Source organism: Dryas octopetala, chromosome 9 (assembly GCF_963921425.1).
Source record: "Dryas octopetala chromosome 9, drDryOcto1.1, whole genome shotgun sequence".
In the NCBI taxonomy this organism is placed as follows: Eukaryota; Viridiplantae; Streptophyta; class Magnoliopsida; order Rosales; family Rosaceae; genus Dryas; species Dryas octopetala.
In genome coordinates, this window is record NC_141374.1 from 13,454,329 (window position 1) to 13,473,391 (window position 19,063).

Consider the following 19,063-nt stretch of genomic DNA (forward strand, 5'->3'; position numbering starts at 1 on the left):
TTAGTCCCTACAACCAATAGTAAGGATAAAGTTTCATATAACCGTGATCAGCATGACCTCTCTATCTTTCTCAACGACCACCAGACCCTCCCGACTTCCTATAAATGGCAGCCTCAGCCTCTTCCTCAATGCATTTCAAACCCACCACTACTCTCTCTTTCAAGGCCTCTGCTGCTTTGCTACATTACTAGCATCAGTATTGTCGAGGCTTGAGAGAAAGACTAGATAAATAATGGCTTCTGCTGCCACATTTTCCTTAATGACACAAATTCTATGCTTAACTCTTTGTTTACTCAGTTTATTTTGCTCTGGATCTGCCTTCACTCCTCGAGATTACTCAGATGCTCTTGACAAATCCATCCTGTTCTTTGAGGGTCAGAGGTCTGGGAAATTGCCGGCTAACCAGCGGCTCACATGGAGGGGCAACTCCGGCTTGTCCGATGGCTCCTCTTATCATGTATTTAATTCTTGCCTAACTATATATATCTTTTGTCATTTACAATATAAAGTAACACTAGCTAGCTAGAATGCTAGATTATATAAATAAGGTGTTACAACTTGGATGTGAATTTCAGGTGGACCTAGTAGGAGGCTACTATGATGCTGGAGATAATGTCAAGTTTGGCCTGCCAATGGCCTTCACCACTACATTACTAGCATGGAGTGTCCTTGAGTTTGGTAGCTCAATGCATAATCAGATTGATAATGCCAAGGCCGCCATACGCTGGAGCACAGATTATCTTTTGAAAGCAGCCACTGCAACCCCTGGGACCTTATATGTCCAAGTAAGCCACACAAAATGCATTGGTATCCATTGTACATATCAAGCACCCACCAAACTGCAGATACTAAATAGACTAACACAATTAATGTAGCAGCACCATGGAAAACCAAAGTAAAACTAAGAAAATGACCATCTTACTAATTACATTTGTTTCAAATTGGAGAGAAGTCCTTATAGTCACATACTGGTGGTGCAGGTGGCAGATCCAAACATGGACCATAAGTGCTGGGAGAGGCCTGAAGATATGGACACACCGCGCAGTGTTTACAAGGTGTCTGCTCAAAATCCAGGGTCTGATGTAGCAGCAGAGACTGCTGCTGCATTGGCTGCAGCCTCCATTGTGTTCAAGGGCTCTGACCCTTCTTACTCCGGAAAATTGCTTCACACAGCTATGAAAGTACTAAACACCCACCAAAACTTAATTCATTGTTGATCCAGTTCTCTCCACCTCCACCACTTCATTTACAAGAGAGTTAATTTTGATCACCATGCAGGTGTTTGATTTTGCAGACAAGTACAGAGGTTCTTACAGTGACTCCATTAGTTCGGTGGTCTGCCCTTTTTACTGCTCATACTCAGGATACCAAGTAAGCATAGCAAATGCTTCTAATTGCTTTAACATTCCATGAATGGTTGGTTGCTCATCCCAAATTCCCATTTGTGTTGATTATATAGGATGAGCTTCTATGGGGTGCATCATGGATTCATAGAGCCTCTAAGAACAGCTCATACTTGGATTACATCAAGTCCAATGGCCACACAATGGGTGCAGATGATGATGACTACTCCTTTAGTTGGGATGACAAGAGACCTGGAACAAAGGTCCTCCTGTCCAAGGTTTAAATTTCTATATTCTCATACACAGTTTTAGGCCCCCAACAACTACTGCAAAATTCTAGAGGGTCAAAATTACTAATTGGGTTTTTTGTACAGAGCTTTCTAGAGGAGAATACTAAGGAATTCCAGTTATATAAAGCACATTCAGACAACTACGTATGCTCTCTAATTCCAGGAACATCTACTTTCCAGGCCCAATATTATACCCCTGGTAAGCTATTGTGCAGTGCAAGGTTGTACCATTTAATTGTGAAGGACTAGTACCTAATTGAAATAGTTTACAGGAGGACTTTTGTACAAAGGAAGTGAAAGCAATCTCCAATATGTTACTTCCACAACATTCCTCATGCTTTCATATGCAAAGTACCTTAGTTCAAATGGAGTGGCCAAATGTGGGTCCTCAACAGTCACAGCAGAAGCCCTCATCTCACAGGCAAAGAAGCAGGTTGACTACATTCTTGGTGACAACCCAGCAAAGATGTCTTACATGGTGGGGTTTGGGGAGAGGTATCCACAGCATGTACACCACAGGGGTTCATCTCTACCATCTGTACAAGAACACCCAGATAAAATTGGCTGCAACAATGGATTTCAGTATCTCTATTCTGGGTCACCAAACCCAAATGTCCTTGTTGGAGCCATAGTTGGTGGACCTGATAGCAAAGACAAATTTTCTGATGATAGGAATAACTATCAGCAATCTGAGCCAGCTACTTACATCAATGCACCATTTGTTGGGGCTCTTGCTTTCTTCTCTGCCAGAACCACCCCAAATTAGTTCCAGCTTTATTCCCTCTGACTTGAAAATCAGAGGAAGTGGATTTTGAGAGAAAAAGTGTTGCTGTTACCACACACAAAAAGGAAAAAAAAAAAGTTGAAGGAATAGTAGATTGAGAGTTGAAAGTTGAAAGTTGAAACTAGTATCTTGCTTTCTAGTTGTTCAGGGGACATGCATTAACAATCAGTATCTAAAGATTGTGCCACTGGTATCGCATATCCATGAGCTAGCTGTGGCACATAGTAAAGGTGTAGGGAGGAAATGTTGGAAACTTAATGCAATTCCAAGTCCATCGTGTATCTAGAAATGAATTGAACTATTGAAATAGGTAATGGTGTGACTGGTGAGCTGAAATGAATTCAAGTAATTACTAATTCCGATAATTGAATTTCTTGCTCTGTAATTGTTGGGTGGTTAGGTGAACGTGGAATTCCTCGCTCTATGATAAGTGAGTAATTATATATATATATATGAATCAAGTGATCTATTTAAAAGTATTTGTGTAATCATTGAGAGAAAACAATAAGAAAATCTGATCATACTGTGCCTAAGTTGTAAGTTTAAAATATTGTGATGATTGTTATCAATTTTGATAGGTAGAGTTCATCTATAGTTGAACGGGTAGGCTGGGCCGTTCCTATCCCAATTAGTCCACCCTTATTGCCACTTGAACCAAATACTTGTTATTAATATGAATTAAACTTTAACATATAAAACATAAGGCAAAACAGTATTTAAAAATAAGAATGGGTCGGATCGGTCCATAGCTAAAAATAAGCTTGGTTGGGTTCAGACCGGGTCATAGGGCGTGGGCTGTTTTTTTTTATATTTAAATAACACTAATTAGATATTGGTTTAGAAATATATTTTTCTTCACAATGTCAGATTTTTTTTTTTTTTTGTCTGAACTCTCATGTAGATTAAAAGGAAAAAAATGGACAATGGCAAGGGCCTACGAACAGTAAAACGTTTGCCTAAATCCGTAAATCTCCAGCAAAAGTAAAAAAAAGAAGGAAAAAAGGAGAAAAAACCAATGGAAGAGACAAGTAGTGATTTCCCCATTTTTATATTAGTAGTCCAGTAGTCGGTAGTTAGTTCCAATAAAACAATCCAAACCTTCATCTTCTTCTCCAACGAAAATTCCCATTTCCGGTGATGTGTCGCCATTACTCGAATCCCTAGCAGCAATAAGAGTGTCAGATCTGAGCGATTTTCTCAGATCCAATCAATCAACCATGTCCTCCTCTTCCTCTTCTCGCTTCCTCCTCCTCCTCCTCTCTCTCTTCGCCGCCATCTCTCTCTCCCTCGCCGAGATCCGCTCCTCCTCGATCCGAGATGACTTGCGGCCGATAATCCCTTTCGACGAATTCGGGTTCACCCACAAAGGCCGGTTGGAGCTCAACGTGTCCAAGATCACCCTGACCCAGCTCCCCAACCCGGACCCGGACCTCTCCAAAGTCGGGTTCTTTCTCTGTACCCGCGACTCCTGGATCCATGTCTTCCAGCAACTCGAAGAAGGCGACATCCACTGCGCGCTCGAATCGGAGCTCATCAAACCCGTCTACGCCTTCAACGCCCTCAAAGGCTCCCAGAACTTCTCCACCGTCTTTCCCGAGTCCGACGCCGACCAGTACACTCTCCTCTTCGCCAACTGCCTCCAGTCCCTCAAGGTCTCCATGGACGTCAACTCCGCCATGTACAACCTCGACGGCAAGACCAACACCCGCGACTATCTCTCCGCCGGCAAAACCATTCTCCCCAAGATTTACTTCTTCTTCTCTTTGGTTTACTGTGTCCTCGGCGCCCTCTGGGTTTTCGTGCTCTACAAGAAACGACTCACTGTTTTCCGAATCCATTTCTTCATGCTCGCCGTGGTCATTCTCAAAACCCTCAACTTGCTCTGCGAGGCTGAGGACAAGTCGTATATAAAGCGGACTGGTAGTGCTCATGGCTGGGACGTTTTGTTCTACATCTTCAGCTTCTTGAAGGGTATCACTCTGTTCACTCTCATCGTTTTGATCGGGACTGGGTGGTCGTTTTTGAAACCTTTCTTGCAGGACAAGGAAAAGAAGGTTTTGATGATTGTGATTCCGCTCCAGGTTGTTGCTAACATTGCCCAGGTTGCGATTGATGAGACTGGGCCTTTCGGCCATGACTGGGTTACTTGGAAGCAGGTGTTTTTGCTCGTGGATGTCGTTTGTTGCTGCGCGGTGTTGTTCCCGATTGTTTGGTCTATTAAGAACTTGCGTGAAGCTGCCAGGACCGATGGCAAGGCTGCTGTGAATTTGATGAAGTTGACTCTGTTTAGGCAGTACTACATTGTGGTTATATGCTACATTTACTTTACACGGGTTGTGGTTTATGCGTTGGAGACTATTACTTCGTACCGGTACCTTTGGACCAGTGTGGTCGCCGCCGAGTTGGCTACGCTTGCTTTCTATGTGTTTACCGGGTACAAGTTCAAGCCTGAGGCGCACAATCCGTACTTTGTGCTTGATGATGAGGAGGAAGAGGCTGCAGCTGAGCAGCTGAAGCTTGAGGATGAGTTCGAATTGTGATTTAGAGTAGAGAAGATGTGCTGTCATCAAATTGGGAAGGAAGAGGTAGAATTTCGATAATTACAATGGATCTTGTTCAATTTCAATATTATAGGCAATTGGGATATATTGTGTTTTTTTTGGTCATGTTGTTGACCTTCTGTTTCTGCTATAATTGGAGTTTGTAGGATAATCTCACATTCTCATGAATATTTCTGTGAATTGGATAGTATGTGTAAGTAGTGAAAGGCAATGCTTTGCATTCATTTTTGCAAAAAGGGTGTGCTTCTATCTGTTTTTCTGTTTTGGAATTTCACTTTTGTGGAGCCCTTTGTGTTCTGCATAATGCTTGAATTGATTCATGCAAAATGTTGTAGTTTCATGTGGTGATCCACACTTCCCTTTTATTGGGAGATGTAATAAAACAGATAAATGATCAATCGAAGCCGCAAGAGTGTAGAGACACTTCTGTTTTTTCTTTAAATAAAAAAAGGGGCAGTGTCATGATACTTCGTGTGCCAAATGGAAATGAAAACAGTGAATGTTGTCTTGCAGATACTTCAATGCCAAATTTGAACCGAAATATATAATGTGTTAAATAACAAATTGTGATTTTTCTAAGTGGATTAGTAATGGTAACTGAAACTCTAGTGGCATGCTTAAATGACACAAAGTGACCAAGATTTATCATCCCGATCATTTATTCATTTTGTGACTTGAGATATGTTGTATGCTGTGTTTTGCCTTGGTACTCTTGTGTATCAGAGGAGGGATGCTCATATTGGGTCTTTTGATATTGCAGTTTTTGTCATAGCTAAAGTCTTTATACAATTTGAGATAGGTTATAATTAGTGTGTAACTTAGCTATAACACTAACCTCACTGTTTTTTAGGTTCATGTATGATGTACAATGTTCTGCTTGCCAAACAAATGCAAAATTGATTCAGGTTGATGGATGAAGACGCAATTTGTGTTCTGGTTGTTCTCCATTGCTAGAAGTGTGTTATTTTTACTTTTCTTTTTGGGGTTTGGGAGGGGTGCTTAAGTAGTTGTCTGTATAGGGGAGTTTGAGTATTTTTTTCAGTAACTCGTATCAGTTTTGGCTGGAACCTTAGTGACATGCATTAGTGAACTTGGAATTTGTGGAATGATAAATTCATGGAGGGATTTCTGTACTTTAACTTTCCCACAAGTGTGGCCTATCATTGTACAAAGCTATTAGGTGACGTGTTTCATCCTGTCTTATTATTCAAGTCTATAAAGTCATCACACTAGTCCCCAAGTTCATGCTATACTTCTTTCATATAACAAGGTTTCATTATATGCTTAAAATTGAACAAACAGTGTGATACCATTCATCTCTTGTGCCATTTCTTGGAACACTCAGATTTCATTGTCCAAGGGTTGTCACCATCAAAATTGCTCCAAGTTATGTGTTTTTTGCAAGAAATATATTCATGAATTGCGATGGGTTACCGCGGTTTATGATGATGGCGTTGCATTATTTTGTTGTATTATTTTATGCCAAGGATTGGTATCAATTGTGTGAAGATGCAGGCATGCTTGCCTTTTGGTCTAGGCTGACTTTGAATTTTAATAATTGCCTTTGTGATTTGTGGAAGTCTTCTCTCACAGATGAGATGACTATGCGTGATGTTAATGGGTAACCCTCCCCCAACCTTCAGCAGTGTTTCTTAAGTTTTAAACATGACTTCTTATCACCTTGTAATGTATTTTCTTTGTGAACTTCAGAGAAGTTGCCCCTTACTTTCCTCTGGAACCAAAAGACATTTTCAATTCCCTCTAGCACACTCATCTTGACCATTTCTACCTAAATTTCTTAGCTAGCAGTGCTTTTAGAATCTTCGACTATATTAATTCGATTTGTTTTAATTAATTAATGAGATGTGCATATACTTTTTGCGCCAAAGTTGATGCGTGTCTCCTTTCTCATATCAAAAAGGCTTATTCACACCATTGCCCCCTGTAAGATACACTTTTTTTCACTTTGACCCATGAAACTTAAATCCTCTTAGTTTGCCACCTGAACTTCACAAAGTTGTTGCAAAAGACCCTATGCCGTTAACTTTGTCAATTTTTCCGTTAAAATAGCTGACATGGCACCTATATGGCATGAGTGAGACCCTTTTTTAGTTATGTAAGATCCATGTAGACAAGCAAAATTATAAAAAACTGACATGGATCTTATTATTTTTATTTTAAAAATTATTTTTTTTGTCCACATGGATTTTACATAACTAAAAAAGGGTCTCACTCATGCCATATAGGTGTCACGTCAGCTATTTTAACGGAAAAATTGACAGAGTTAACGGCATAGGGTCTTTTGCAATAACTTTGTGAAGTTCAGGTGGCAAACTGAGAGGATTTAAGTTTCAGGGGGCAAAGTGAAAAAAAGTGTATCTTACAGGGGGCAATGATGTAAATAAGCCTATCAAAAAAGGTTGATGCACGTATTGGGCTGATTGGCCTCCAATTTCTTGATAGGCCATAAGGCCCATGACCAAGGCTGCGTGACTGACAAACGTAAGGTTGATGAGATTTTGGTACCAAATTTCGTGGTTAAGATATATGCATCGATGGGCTTAGCATTTTGATGAATCAAAGTAGATGGCAGCTCATTTCAACATTCATGTTCAAGTAATCATGTCGTTGTAATATACAGGCAATCTCCTTGGTTGGTAATGGTACATATAACAGTAATTAGTCAGTACAATTGGACTGATCATTTTATGGTGCAAGCTTTGTAAGAATCAACAATTATTAGCAAAGATTCCAACACTGCTCTTATATTTTTAAGGCCTTGTTTGATGCCTACATTCAGGTAGATTCAAGGAAACCTCTAACTTGAAGAATATGGAAACTTATCCCTTTCAATCCCCACAAAAATTGTGGGATTAGTAGGGATAAATTTTCTCTTATTGCTAATCAATCTTATTTTCATCTTCTTCCTTCAAGTTAAAAACACTCTTCATCTTATTCTTTGAATACACATAGCTATTTATCTTATTCATTCAATCCTAAACATTAAAGTAGGCATGTGGTAAAAAAAAAACATTAAAGAAGGCCTAATTAAGAATGAGCTTAATTTCTATTTTTTAAGGGTCCAAATTTGGACTAGTTTTTACAATTTTTCTAACTTGCCTATGAGGGTTCAACAAATAAACCCAATTGGCCCAATCACATGGGTTGAACAAATAAGCCCAACTGGTCCATAAGACTGATCCGTATCCATGGTCCAAAGTCAAAACAGACATCAGCCTTTCTGTAAATGTGTGGCATCTATCTCAAGTTCTTAACTCAATATTGCAGCAGAACTGAGAAGGGAGAAATTGAATACCAGAAATTAATAGATTGGATGCGCCAAAGGGTAGATCAATTATCAATCCACCTTTCAAAGCCGACATTCATTTTCATTTGGATCTGGTTAATATAATTGAGCAAAAATAACAAGTTATATACTTGAGCAAGAATCTAACGTATAGAATATAAAATCCTAAAATAGAGCATGGGGGTCTTTCTGACCACTAAAAAGAATAGACTATAGAGTCTTCTCTAATCCAAACTTAATCAAGAATTTTTTTTTCTCAGTACATGTGCAAGCACATGTCTTCTCTTTGACATTTGATGGCCATGCTACTTGAGGAGCTATATATAATTATGAAACTACTTACTATGATTAATTGCCAATGATAAATGATTGTTATTGCCATTGGGGTTAGAATTTTGGCTCCTATTACTATTTTTTTGGGGATTAAAAAGTGAATAATTTTTGTGTTACTAAGTACATATTGACATCTAAATGATATGTTGGGACTTGAGAGTGATCAAACAAATAATTTGATAATTTTTACAAACCATAACCAATGGAGGGGACCATGGATATGGAGAACAAGGAACACACAGGGAGACAGCCATGTGGATCTTGAAAAATGAATAGATATGAGAGCTATTGTCACAATAATAGTATATAACACCCCCACGTTAGTTAACAATGTCCTTTCTCTATTAACTTCTCCAGCAATGAATCGGACACACAATTAGTTGATTAAAGATGAGGGCTCATTTCATGAATTTGTCTTGTGGAACCCCATCAAAAAGACAACACACAAAACAATCTAATGTGTGATGGAAAACCCATTATTGACACCAAAGGAACTGCCCTTTTATTTGCATAAATATAGTTTAAGGATTAGGAGAGGAAGTACCTATATTCATATAGGATAAGATTTGACGTAAGGAGACTCATTCAGGTGAGAACGTCCACATGTTTCGCACCTAACACCGAGCGCTCGGTAATGCAAAATTTTATAACTACCGAGCGCTTGATGCTGGTTCCACGACCACCTCCTAGGGTTTAGCTCCGAGATTTCCATCCAAAATCTTTAAGTTAACCCTAACATAATGCCTCAATTAAGTCCAGTTTATACTTAGGAGGGGATGAAGCGAAAAAATGGAGATTTACCCTCAAAACTAAGCGGTGAAAAAGCGGCGCAATGCTCATCTGTATTAAAAAATTATTGTCGAGCACTCGACGGCATGTACACACGTTCGTACGTCCGCACCTGATCGAATTTGTTGACGTAAGAAACATATTTCTGTTGTGACAGATTAGGTTACTGATGCTATAAGTATGGGACTTACTTAATTTGTGTTGGCCCAATCAAGGCCACCTCTAACGTGGTATACTAATGAGTATGAGATGCATGTGAATGTGATTTGTTTTTTTTTCTTTGGAAAATGGCAATCCACATCTCCAAAGGACCAAAGCAATTAAGTTCCTTCCAGGATCAAAGGGGCCTACCTACCTCAATTGCTTTCTTGACAGAGGAAGTCCCCATTACAAGAAAAGAGAAAAGCTAAAAAGCAAGCAGCAAAGGGATCCAGAAGGAAAAAGACTACACACAATAGAAATTAAAGAAAAGCACACAACAACAGATAGATAGATAGACAGACAGACAGAAAGAAAGAAGAAGATATATGGAGGAGATGGTGATGATGATGGCTACCAGTAGCCCAGAACACAGCACAAGTGAAACCACCATTTCTATAGAACCCATCACCACCTCCACCTGCCCAAGTTGGAAACTTTATGAAAACCCATTTTATAATTCTCATCACCACCATCAACATCAACCCCATCAACATCAACAAAAATGCCAGAGTAGCAGCAACAACAATAAGCAACTTCACTGCCTGCATCTCCCTCTCTCTGCTCGCAAGCTTGCTGCTTCTTTCTGGGATCTAACCTTCTTCAAGCCCATAATGGAGTCTGAGATGGATTACACTCGAGCCCAGATCATTGAATTGAAAGCAGAGCTCGAGTATGAGCGCAAGGCACGCAAAAAGTTGGAGCAAGCCAACAAGAGGCTGGCCAAGGAGTTGACAGAGGAGAGAAGGGGAAGAGAGGCAATGGAGAGGGTGTGTGAGGAGCTTGCTGCAGAGATTAATTATGGGAACTCAGAGATTTGTAGGATGAAGAAGGAGATGGAGGAGGAGAGAAAGATGCTCAGAGTGGCTGAGGTGCTGAGGGAGGAGAGAGTTCAGATGAAGCTCACCGAGGCGAAGTTTCTCTTTGAAGAGAAGCTGTTAGAATTGGAGGGTTCTAATCAAATGCAGAGTACTACTGAGAATTCACATTCCAAGATCAAAGACAAGAGTCATCGTGAGAATATTGGTAATGATTCTGTTTGCAGTGTGTTTACAACTACTACAAGGCCAGTATTGGGTGAGAAGGTTGTAGCTTGTAGTGACATTAATGGTGGTGGCGGTGGTTTTTCTTCAATGGCAATGATTCAGAAAAGGGCCTCACCAGAGCCTGAAAATCCTCACATAAAGAGAGGGATCAAAGGGTTTGTTGAATTCCCAAGAGTGGTTCGAGCAATTGGAACCAAAAGTAGGCATTGGGGTACAAAGCTTGAATGCCAAAAAGCTCAGCTAAGAATTCTACTGAAGCAGAAAAGCCCCATCAGATCCAATAGTCTCATTATGAGTTGAAGATATATAGTTCTTAGCTCTCCTGTTCAAACCCGTGTTTCTTGATTTATTTGTTCTTAATTTCTTGATCTATAATATTTTCTAGTATATCCTTGTTTATTTGTTTCTGCAATATGGAAACTACAAGCATTGGAGTACATATGAATTAAGTGTGTAATTGTTGGAAAAGTACTGGTATGATATGTTTAGAAATTTTGTGGTTATGTCCATTTTAGTGTTTGAAATTAGAAAAGTTATTGCTTTGGATCTACAAAATTGTACAAACTTTATTCCATGCACATGGTTTAGTTTTATTCAATTGACAGTGCATTTGGGTTCTTCTGATTTATGTGAACCACCTACACATGCACATGCATGCTTCATTTTTGTTCCACCTGAGACTGAATTTTTACATAATATATATTTATATCTTCATTTGAACAGATATTCAGAAATTTGAGAGTAGGGGACAGATGCAGTAAAGTCTATATTTCAAGTAAAAAGAGGCAGATGAAGATTTAAGAGCAATAGCAGAGTGAAAATGGGTGAGGCTGGGACTAGGCCTCAACTAGCATGCTTACTAACAGTTGGTTTCCTTTACCAAAAGGGACCACTCTCTCTGCCTTTATCTACAAGGAATGGACCCAATATCCGGTGCCTTGTTTCTCATTAATATGGACCACAAAAGTAGATGATATATGATATGATCTACCAAATTTTTGAGGTTTGGGACCATTGCAAAGAAATTTCAACAACCCAACAATACTAATATATGCCAGACTATAGCTAGCTCTGATAGACTCATAGTAGTTACTTTGACTATGACTGTCCATTTTATTCATGTCCATAGTGAGCCTATTCCAACAGTTTCAGATCTACATTGATATTATTACTATCTCTGCAGTGTAACATAGAAGGCTTATTCTATCTTCGACAGAGATTTTGTGAAGGAAGAAGATTCTTTAGTCCTTAGAAATGATTACCATCCAATTAAATATTATGTTGAAAAGCAGAAAAGCTATAACATATGATTAAAAACAATGAACTTGCAGAGCCACCTTAGAAAAATGCAATCATTCCTTAAAAGAGTTTTGGTGGTATTACAACCTGGAATTTATGCACAAAATTAGTCTCGTTCATATATAACTATTAAGAATTATTTATACTTACATTTTTTGAAATTTATCATCTTTTTACGTATATTTTTAAAGTTTTAAAAATTACACATACATTTCTGAGATTTCAAAACTGTTGCGCATATAATCTCCTGCAAAAGAAAACATTATACCATAATAAGAAGATGTGTTCAAATAAAAATGTTGAAGAGGTGCAAAGAGATGGTGTGAATGTTTCAAGGGAAAGAAGAAGAGTGAGTGAAGGAGTCAATGCATTAAGGGAAAGAGGGTTATGTGCAACAGTTTTAAAACCTCAAGAGATATATGTATAATTTTTGAAACCTCAAGAGATATATGTAAAAAAACGATAGATCTCAGAATGTATAAGTGTAAATAACTCTAACTATTAACTATTGGGAATAGAAAGCGGCTTAATAGGACAAGTGCTGAATGATAATTATTTAGCTGTCCTTAGTTCAAATCTTGACCCTCGTGTGTATGATTCAAGTAAAAAATTAACAAACAATATATAGAGCAGTAAGCAAACAAATAACCAAGCTAAACAATGTAAAATAATGAGATTACAATGAGACTATGAGAGTCATCTACATAACAGTAGAGGTTAGTTATGTATGAGTCGGTCACTAGCTAGGAGTTCCCAATAAATGCTCAATCAATTTGCCATCAAGAAGGAATTGCATGTCTGGCTGGATACATTAATGTCTTGTGAAAGACTGACAACAAGAATACCAACAATAAAAAAAAAAAGAAAGAACTCATGTCTTCTAAATTATAACTTTAACAATTACAGTACCAGATAGTGGATATGATGGGGAATAGAGTGCAAGTAACAAAGTCCTCCATTAAAGTATGAAACTCACTCTCTTTCCCAAACAAAAAGTGGTACTAGCTACTTTCATTGATCATTTGTTAATCTACTTTCTACTCTTCACTCTTGTACGTATCATGGAAATGAAATTGTACTACTGGCCATATATACTGCCAAAGTAAAAACCTCTCAAATCATGACAAGGAACTGAAATTGTACTACCTTGATTCAGCCCTTTGATATGTCTTGCTATGCTTGCCACACCAAATTGTACCATATATATCCCCATTTACTGCTACAATGTTTCTCTCAGCTGTATGGGGCTATTTGTTTTCCATTTCTTTATTCGGATTCATCTATATTCCATATCAAAAACAAACCCACATTGTGATTAAAAGCCTGACTTGATCCACCATGGTCATGAGTAACATTATATGACTCTCATCCCTTTATTCAACTAATCAGTTAAAATAGTACAAGTATATGTGAATTCCAATCACTAATTAATATCAAAGAAATAGAAATATGTATGATTATAATCCATTTAGATTGTTTAAACAAAAAATAAGCCGGTATTTATTAAGTAATCACATCATGATGTTGAGCTTTAGGAGATTCTTGGTAGGGAGAAAATAAAAAGTTGAAATCAATGTGTAACATTCTCTAAACCAAGCTCAATTAATGTCTTAATTAGGTGGGGGTCCGAATTTGATTGCCCATGGCCATGAAGAATTTGGTTACCGCATCAACATCTCAATAGCCTTCGGTTTGGTCCCCAAGCCCACACACGAAACGAAACCCAACGGGGCCCATTTGCGTCATCTTCCCAATGCTTGACATTTTAACGGCGTGGTGTAATCTGAAGAGGACGCCGTCAGTCAGTCAAAGCAAGTGGGCATTTGTTTATTGCTATTATTAACCCACTAGTTTTAGGAGCTTAACACTGTTAGATTTGACGTGGAGTAAACGTTATCTGTGCATCTCATACTCAGAGAGAGAGAGAGAGAGGTGTGCTGCCAGCTGCTTGTACTAGTTTTGTTTTGTCCTTATTATATAAGAGGAACTAATGTTGGAAACTTGGGAAGCACAGCGAGACGCATGGCTAAAAATGGCGGCACCGCTACACCATAGCAAAACCCAATTCCACTTTTACAACAAGAACAATAGCACAGAGAGAGAGAGAGAGAGAGAGAGAGAGAGAGAGATGAAGTGTCATAGAAGCTAGAGCAAGAGTGTGGTATAGCCAGCCTAAACCCTAAGGCTGTTTGTTTTCCTTTTGGGGTTGTGGGTTGGGGAGGTTCGTGAGAAAGCTGGCTTTTTGATTGTTTCAATGGGGACGATAAATGGGTTTGTGGCTTCAGAGAAGGGATCAGAGGAAACAGAGGAGTGTGATGTTGGGTTGGGTTTGATGATGCAAACAAACCAAAACCAATCATTTCCTCGTAAGAAGATGATGATGATGGTGATGCCTCATCACCATCATCATGACCCTCCTCTTCTCAGCACAGCTGGTTTTGGTGGAGAAGCTTGTTGGGATAGTGCTTCTGGTAGTGGACCTTTGTTTTATAACACAAGCAACCCAGTGACTTGTATGAGCGATATATATGTTGATGTTGGTTCATTGGTGCCAAAGACTCTGCAGCAGCCTTATTCTGATAGCTTGTCTTTCAGTTCCTCAGGTAAAGTTCCTATCTTTTCCTTACCACTCATTCATTCCACATGGGCTTGTTAATTGTTCTTTAGAGTACAGGGCAGGAACACATTAAGAGTCCCAAAATTTAATAAACAATATTTTGGTCTTTGTGGGTTTTTGTGGGTTTTTGTTTTTTCATTAGGAGGAATGGTGAATGTCAATGTGAGAATTCCCTTTACAGCAGCTCAAAGGGAAGAGCTTGAGAGACAGACCATGATTTACAAGTACATGATGGCCTCTGTCCCTGTCCCTCCACAGTTACTTGTACCCATTTCCAAGAATCCATCAAATCTGGTTCACTTCCATCCTAATAGTAAATCCTTCTCCCTTTTCAGTTCTTCTTCATTCTTGTCATGCCAAACATATTTGTCTATATCAACAATTTTGTGTTTCTTTGTTCTATTTTGTTGTGAAGAATGATGGGGTTGTTATTTGGGGGTTTTTTTTTTTTGTAGTGAAAGGTTCTTTGGAGTTGGGGGTTTCTAGCAACTCGGATCCAGAGCCATGGAGGTGTAAAAGAACAGATGGTAAGAAATGGAGGTGCTCGAGAGACGTAGCTCCTGATCAGAAATATTGTGAGAGACACGCTCACAAGAGCCGTCCCCGTTCAAGAAAGCATGTGGAATCAAACCCCAACTTCACCATGCGAAGTCCAAAGTCTCATTTTTTCAAAAACAACAGCAACCAGCCAACAACTCCATTGTCTAGTACCATGGTCTCCACAACTGCTGCTGCTACATCACATGGCCAACCCAGGTGTGTTAGAATTGATCCGAGTTTCAATGCTCTGAAACTTAGGACCCCCAAACCATTAATTCTATTCTATTTTATTGCTTGTTCTTATCCATTGTCTATGAATGTGTCAATGTGATGTGGGTTTTTGATATATCTTTTTTTGTTTTGTGTAATAAATGTGCTTTTTGTCGTTGACTGTGAAGATGTTTGGAGTGGTTTATGAATGGGGAAATTGCCCCTGCTGCTGGTTCGAACCAAGAATGGGAGCAAATGATGCAGTTCAAGGCAGGCTTAAAGAGCTCCACCAAGTGCAACACAAATGTGGATGTTTCAAAGCAACAAAATGAGAACTCACTCAATTTTTATAGAGAAGGTCTGCAAGCTCAGAGGTCTTATGACCAGTATGGCTTATTAGTGAACCCCAAGTTGACCCATTTGGGAGAAGCTTTAAATTCCAATCAGACACAACAGACAAGGCATTTCATTGATGCATGGTCCACAGCAGAGAGAGATAGTAGTATTGGTGAAATTGGCAACAGATGCTCTGTTTCGTCAAACCAGAAGCTACCCTTGTCATCCCTTACTCTTTCAATGTCTGGTGGGAGTAAAACCACTGGAGAAAGGGAAAATACCCAAATGGGTCTTGGAATTTTGGGGGATTCAGAAAGAGAAAATGTAGGGGATTTGAAATCCCAATGGATGAACCCTCTTTCAGGCATGGGTTCTCCACCTGGTGGACCATTAGCTGAAGCTTTGTGCCTTGGCATTGCCAGTTCCACAAGAGCAGCAGCAGCGTCCTCACATGTTTGCAATAGTGGCACCACCAGCTGTAGAAGCTCAGGTGGAGATGTTAGACAAGAATTCGATTTGATTAACTGAAGAGTTGGGCGAGCAAAGGGGTTTATAGCTAAATGGTTCAACTTTGACTTTTGAGTTAGCTCTAGAAGGGGAAAAAAAAATGGCACTGTTTTGATTAGTTTTGTTGCCTACCTACAATCGGAGTTTGAACTCAATTACCTTTTTTGTTCTTCTTTTCTCTACTTGTTAAGAAAAAGTTGAAAAGAATCTGCTTCTAACCTATGAGAAGTGTAACTCGTGCATACTTGAAATTTTATGCAATAGGTTTTCATTGTGATTCCATTACCAGCAAGTTCTTTTATAACATAGAATTGCATCTTGTAATGGGAAATATCTCTACCTTATTAATACTATTTTGAACTTTGAAACAAATGTTAACATCAGTGCTGTGAAAAGCTGATAGCCTGATACTATACCTTGAGTCCCTCTAGTAGTTAACCATACTTTCTGTTAGAAAGGAAGTCTTGCTGCTCAAGGAGTCCTCTAGGACTTAAGGTTGTGTTTACTTGTGCTTGGGTAAATATAATTCTTGTATCTTACGTAATCTGTGCTAATTCTTGTAGGATTTGTGCTGTATAAATATGGGTCACCTTGTTAATAAGATCATCAAATTCTCAACTTCTACATGATATCACAGATTCTTACGAACTAAGTAGGGTTTTTCTTCTCCCATCTCTTTTTCTTCTCTCACCTCATGTGCATATATAAAATAATAATAATAATAATAAATAAACATGGTAACCCTACCTTGCCGCATCAACCTTCTCCATTGCTACCATCCATATTGGGATAGTCTCTTTGCCGACTTGATGTCAAGAATGTTTTTCTCTATGGGTTTTTGGATGAAGATGTTTATATGGATCAACCTCTTGGTTTCATTGATCAATCGGCTCGACCCCCATCATGTCTGCAAGCTACATAAAGCTATTTATGGGCCCAAACAAGTTCCACATGCTAAGTTTCACTAGTTTAACTCTTTTCTTGTAGGCCATTGTTTTCACCAAAGTCAAGCTGATCCTTTGTTTATTTTCGCCTCAAGTTTTAACTATATGGTTCTTTTGCTCTATGTTGATGATATAGTTCTTACAAGAAGCGACTCATCTCTTGTGGCATCTTTTATTCAGGTTCTTAGTTATGAATATGAAATCAAGGATTTGAAACCCTGCATTATTTTCTTGGCATTGAGGTTCAATCCTTACATCTCGGCCTCCACTTGTCACAATCAAAGTGTGCCGTCAACCTTTTGCGCTGCCATGACATGATAGATTGCAAGCCATGTGCCACCCCGATTGTCTAAGTCTCAATTGTCCAATCAAGATGGCACCTAATTGGTTCTCTCCAGTATCTCACACTCATATGTCTTCACATTGCCTTTCATGTCAATCATGTGGCTCAATCCATGGCAGTCAAGCGCATCTTGCGCTATATAAAAGGCACATTAGAGCTTGGTACCATATTTCGCCCATCTCCTAAAATACTTTCTATTCGGGGTTATTCTTATGTTGATTGGGCTGGTTTATCTTCACAATCGTCGCTCCATTTCTAGTTACCTAGTGTTCCATGGCTCCAATATAATCTCTTGTAATTCTACCATGCTCATGTTCCAGTGCTGAGTTTGAATATAGGGCATTGACACATGTATGTGCCAAAACCCTTTAGCTCTCTTATCTTCTTCGTGAGCTTCGCCATCAACTCACTCAGAAAATCACTCTCTATAATCTTAGTATTACATATATGACTACAAAACTCGGTATTTCACTACTATTTCATGCTCGCACTAAGCATATTGAGCTTAACTACCATTTTGTTTGAGAACGTGTCAAGTTGGGTACCCAGCAAGTTCAATATCTTCCCTCAGTCGATCAACTTGCGGATCTTCTTACAAAGGGTCTTCACAAGCACCGCTTCCTTCTCCTTCGATCCAAACTTGGCTTTCCTCAGCCCCCAAATATGGGGGGCAGATTAGAAAGGAAGTCTTGCCGCTCAAGGAGTCCTCTAGGACTTAGGTTTGTGTTTACTTGTGCTTGTGTATATAATTCTTGTATCTTAAGTAATCTCTCCTAGTTCTTATAGGGTTTTGTGCTATATAAATTTGGGTTACCTATTGTTAATAAGATGATCAAATTCTCAACTTCTACACTTTCCCAACATTTATGTGGGACAGGAACAAGCTATAAAAAACAGTATGGCACGCTTGTGAAAATAAAAGTAGGATTACCTCCTTAAGTTTGGGTTGGCCTAGGTTATGGCCAAGCCCAATTGTCTTCCCAATTGTCTTCTCCCCCCATTCACTGAAAGCTAATTCTTGCAAAATCCAGGCCACACAAACATAGATGAACATTTTTTTGGAACATTTTTTTGGACAATTGGGCTTGGCCATAACCTAACCCAACTCCCACCTGCCGCTCATGCAAGTTAATTTTGTTAGATTATGGTGACTTCTACATGTTAGCATATTTTTTGTTCCCCATGTTAGCATATTATAAAACAGAGAAACAAATCATCAAATCATTCATTTAAATTTCCTTTCCCGTTCATTCAATCAGAATAAATGAGAAATAGATTCAGTTCACCATCATTTGCCTCATTTTAACCAGGTCAGTAGTTGAACATGGAGAAATTTCTCCCCCTAGGCTATCAGTGTATGAAGACAAGTTCTCCCTTCCATAGTAGACATTTTGCACACTCTTGAAGCTAGGGCTTCTCAAGTTCTGGCTTAAAACTGCTACAACCACCACCACAGTGTTGTGGCTCAGGGACTGGGTATGAAAGCCGTTTCTTGGCTGACCCACCTCGTTCTCTCTCCGGTGGTGGATGGCCTTTGTCTTGGTGCACTCAGAGATCGAGCCTTAGCCTTTGCAGATTCAGTGGCAGCCATGTAGTTGGGAATTACAGAACTGGCT

General features: G+C 39.1%; 4 protein-coding genes across 4 annotated transcripts; all 4 read left to right on the forward strand.

Moving 5' to 3' along the window:
* Positions 1-222: 222 nt before the first annotated feature.
* On the forward strand, positions 223-2,525 carry LOC147274363 (endoglucanase 1-like). Its single transcript, XM_086228493.1, has 7 exons — positions 223-457; positions 576-785; positions 981-1,181; positions 1,279-1,371; positions 1,460-1,621; positions 1,718-1,832; positions 1,906-2,525. Exons 1-7 carry the CDS (start codon positions 233-235, stop codon positions 2,397-2,399), a joined length of 1,500 nt encoding a protein of 499 aa, XP_086084619.1. The 5' UTR covers positions 223-232; the 3' UTR covers positions 2,400-2,525.
* Positions 2,526-3,461: 936 nt separating this feature from the next.
* LOC147274364 (Lung seven transmembrane receptor family protein) lies at positions 3,462-6,092 on the forward strand. The gene is made up of 2 exons (XM_086228588.1): positions 3,462-5,002; positions 5,829-6,092. Exon 1 carries the CDS (start codon positions 3,635-3,637, stop codon positions 4,955-4,957), a length of 1,323 nt encoding a protein of 440 aa, XP_086084714.1. The 5' UTR covers positions 3,462-3,634; the 3' UTR covers positions 4,958-5,002; positions 5,829-6,092.
* A 3,746-nt stretch (positions 6,093-9,838) lies between these two features.
* On the forward strand, positions 9,839-11,154 carry BLT (branchless trichome). The gene has a single exon (XM_086227706.1). It carries the CDS (start codon positions 9,935-9,937, stop codon positions 10,949-10,951), a length of 1,017 nt encoding a protein of 338 aa, XP_086083832.1. The 5' UTR covers positions 9,839-9,934; the 3' UTR covers positions 10,952-11,154.
* Positions 11,155-14,011: 2,857 nt separating this feature from the next.
* Positions 14,012-16,431, forward strand: LOC147274366 (growth-regulating factor 8). Its single transcript, XM_086227558.1, has 4 exons — positions 14,012-14,553; positions 14,710-14,880; positions 15,023-15,323; positions 15,506-16,431. Exons 1-4 carry the CDS (start codon positions 14,205-14,207, stop codon positions 16,179-16,181), a joined length of 1,497 nt encoding a protein of 498 aa, XP_086083684.1. The 5' UTR covers positions 14,012-14,204; the 3' UTR covers positions 16,182-16,431.
* The last annotated feature ends 2,632 nt before the right edge of the window (positions 16,432-19,063 follow it).

Bases quoted from the DNA above. Each gene is read 5' to 3' on its own strand.
- LOC147274363 (XM_086228493.1), top strand. From the start codon at position 233: ATGGCTTCTGCTGCCACATTTTCCTTAATGACACAAATTCTATGCTTA. The intron at 786-980 runs GTAAGCCACACA...CTGGTGGTGCAG, and splicing joins CTGGGACCTTATATGTCCAA to GTGGCAGATCCAAACATGGA. The intron at 1,182-1,278 runs GTACTAAACACC...ATCACCATGCAG, and splicing joins TGCTTCACACAGCTATGAAA to GTGTTTGATTTTGCAGACAA.
- LOC147274364 (XM_086228588.1), top strand. From the start codon at position 3,635: ATGTCCTCCTCTTCCTCTTCTCGCTTCCTCCTCCTCCTCCTCTCTCTC.
- BLT (XM_086227706.1), top strand. From the start codon at position 9,935: ATGGAGGAGATGGTGATGATGATGGCTACCAGTAGCCCAGAACACAGC.
- LOC147274366 (XM_086227558.1), top strand. From the start codon at position 14,205: ATGGGGACGATAAATGGGTTTGTGGCTTCAGAGAAGGGATCAGAGGAA. The intron at 14,881-15,022 runs GTAAATCCTTCT...TTTTTTTTGTAG, and splicing joins GGTTCACTTCCATCCTAATA to TGAAAGGTTCTTTGGAGTTG. The intron at 15,324-15,505 runs GTGTGTTAGAAT...TTGACTGTGAAG, and splicing joins ACATCACATGGCCAACCCAG to ATGTTTGGAGTGGTTTATGA.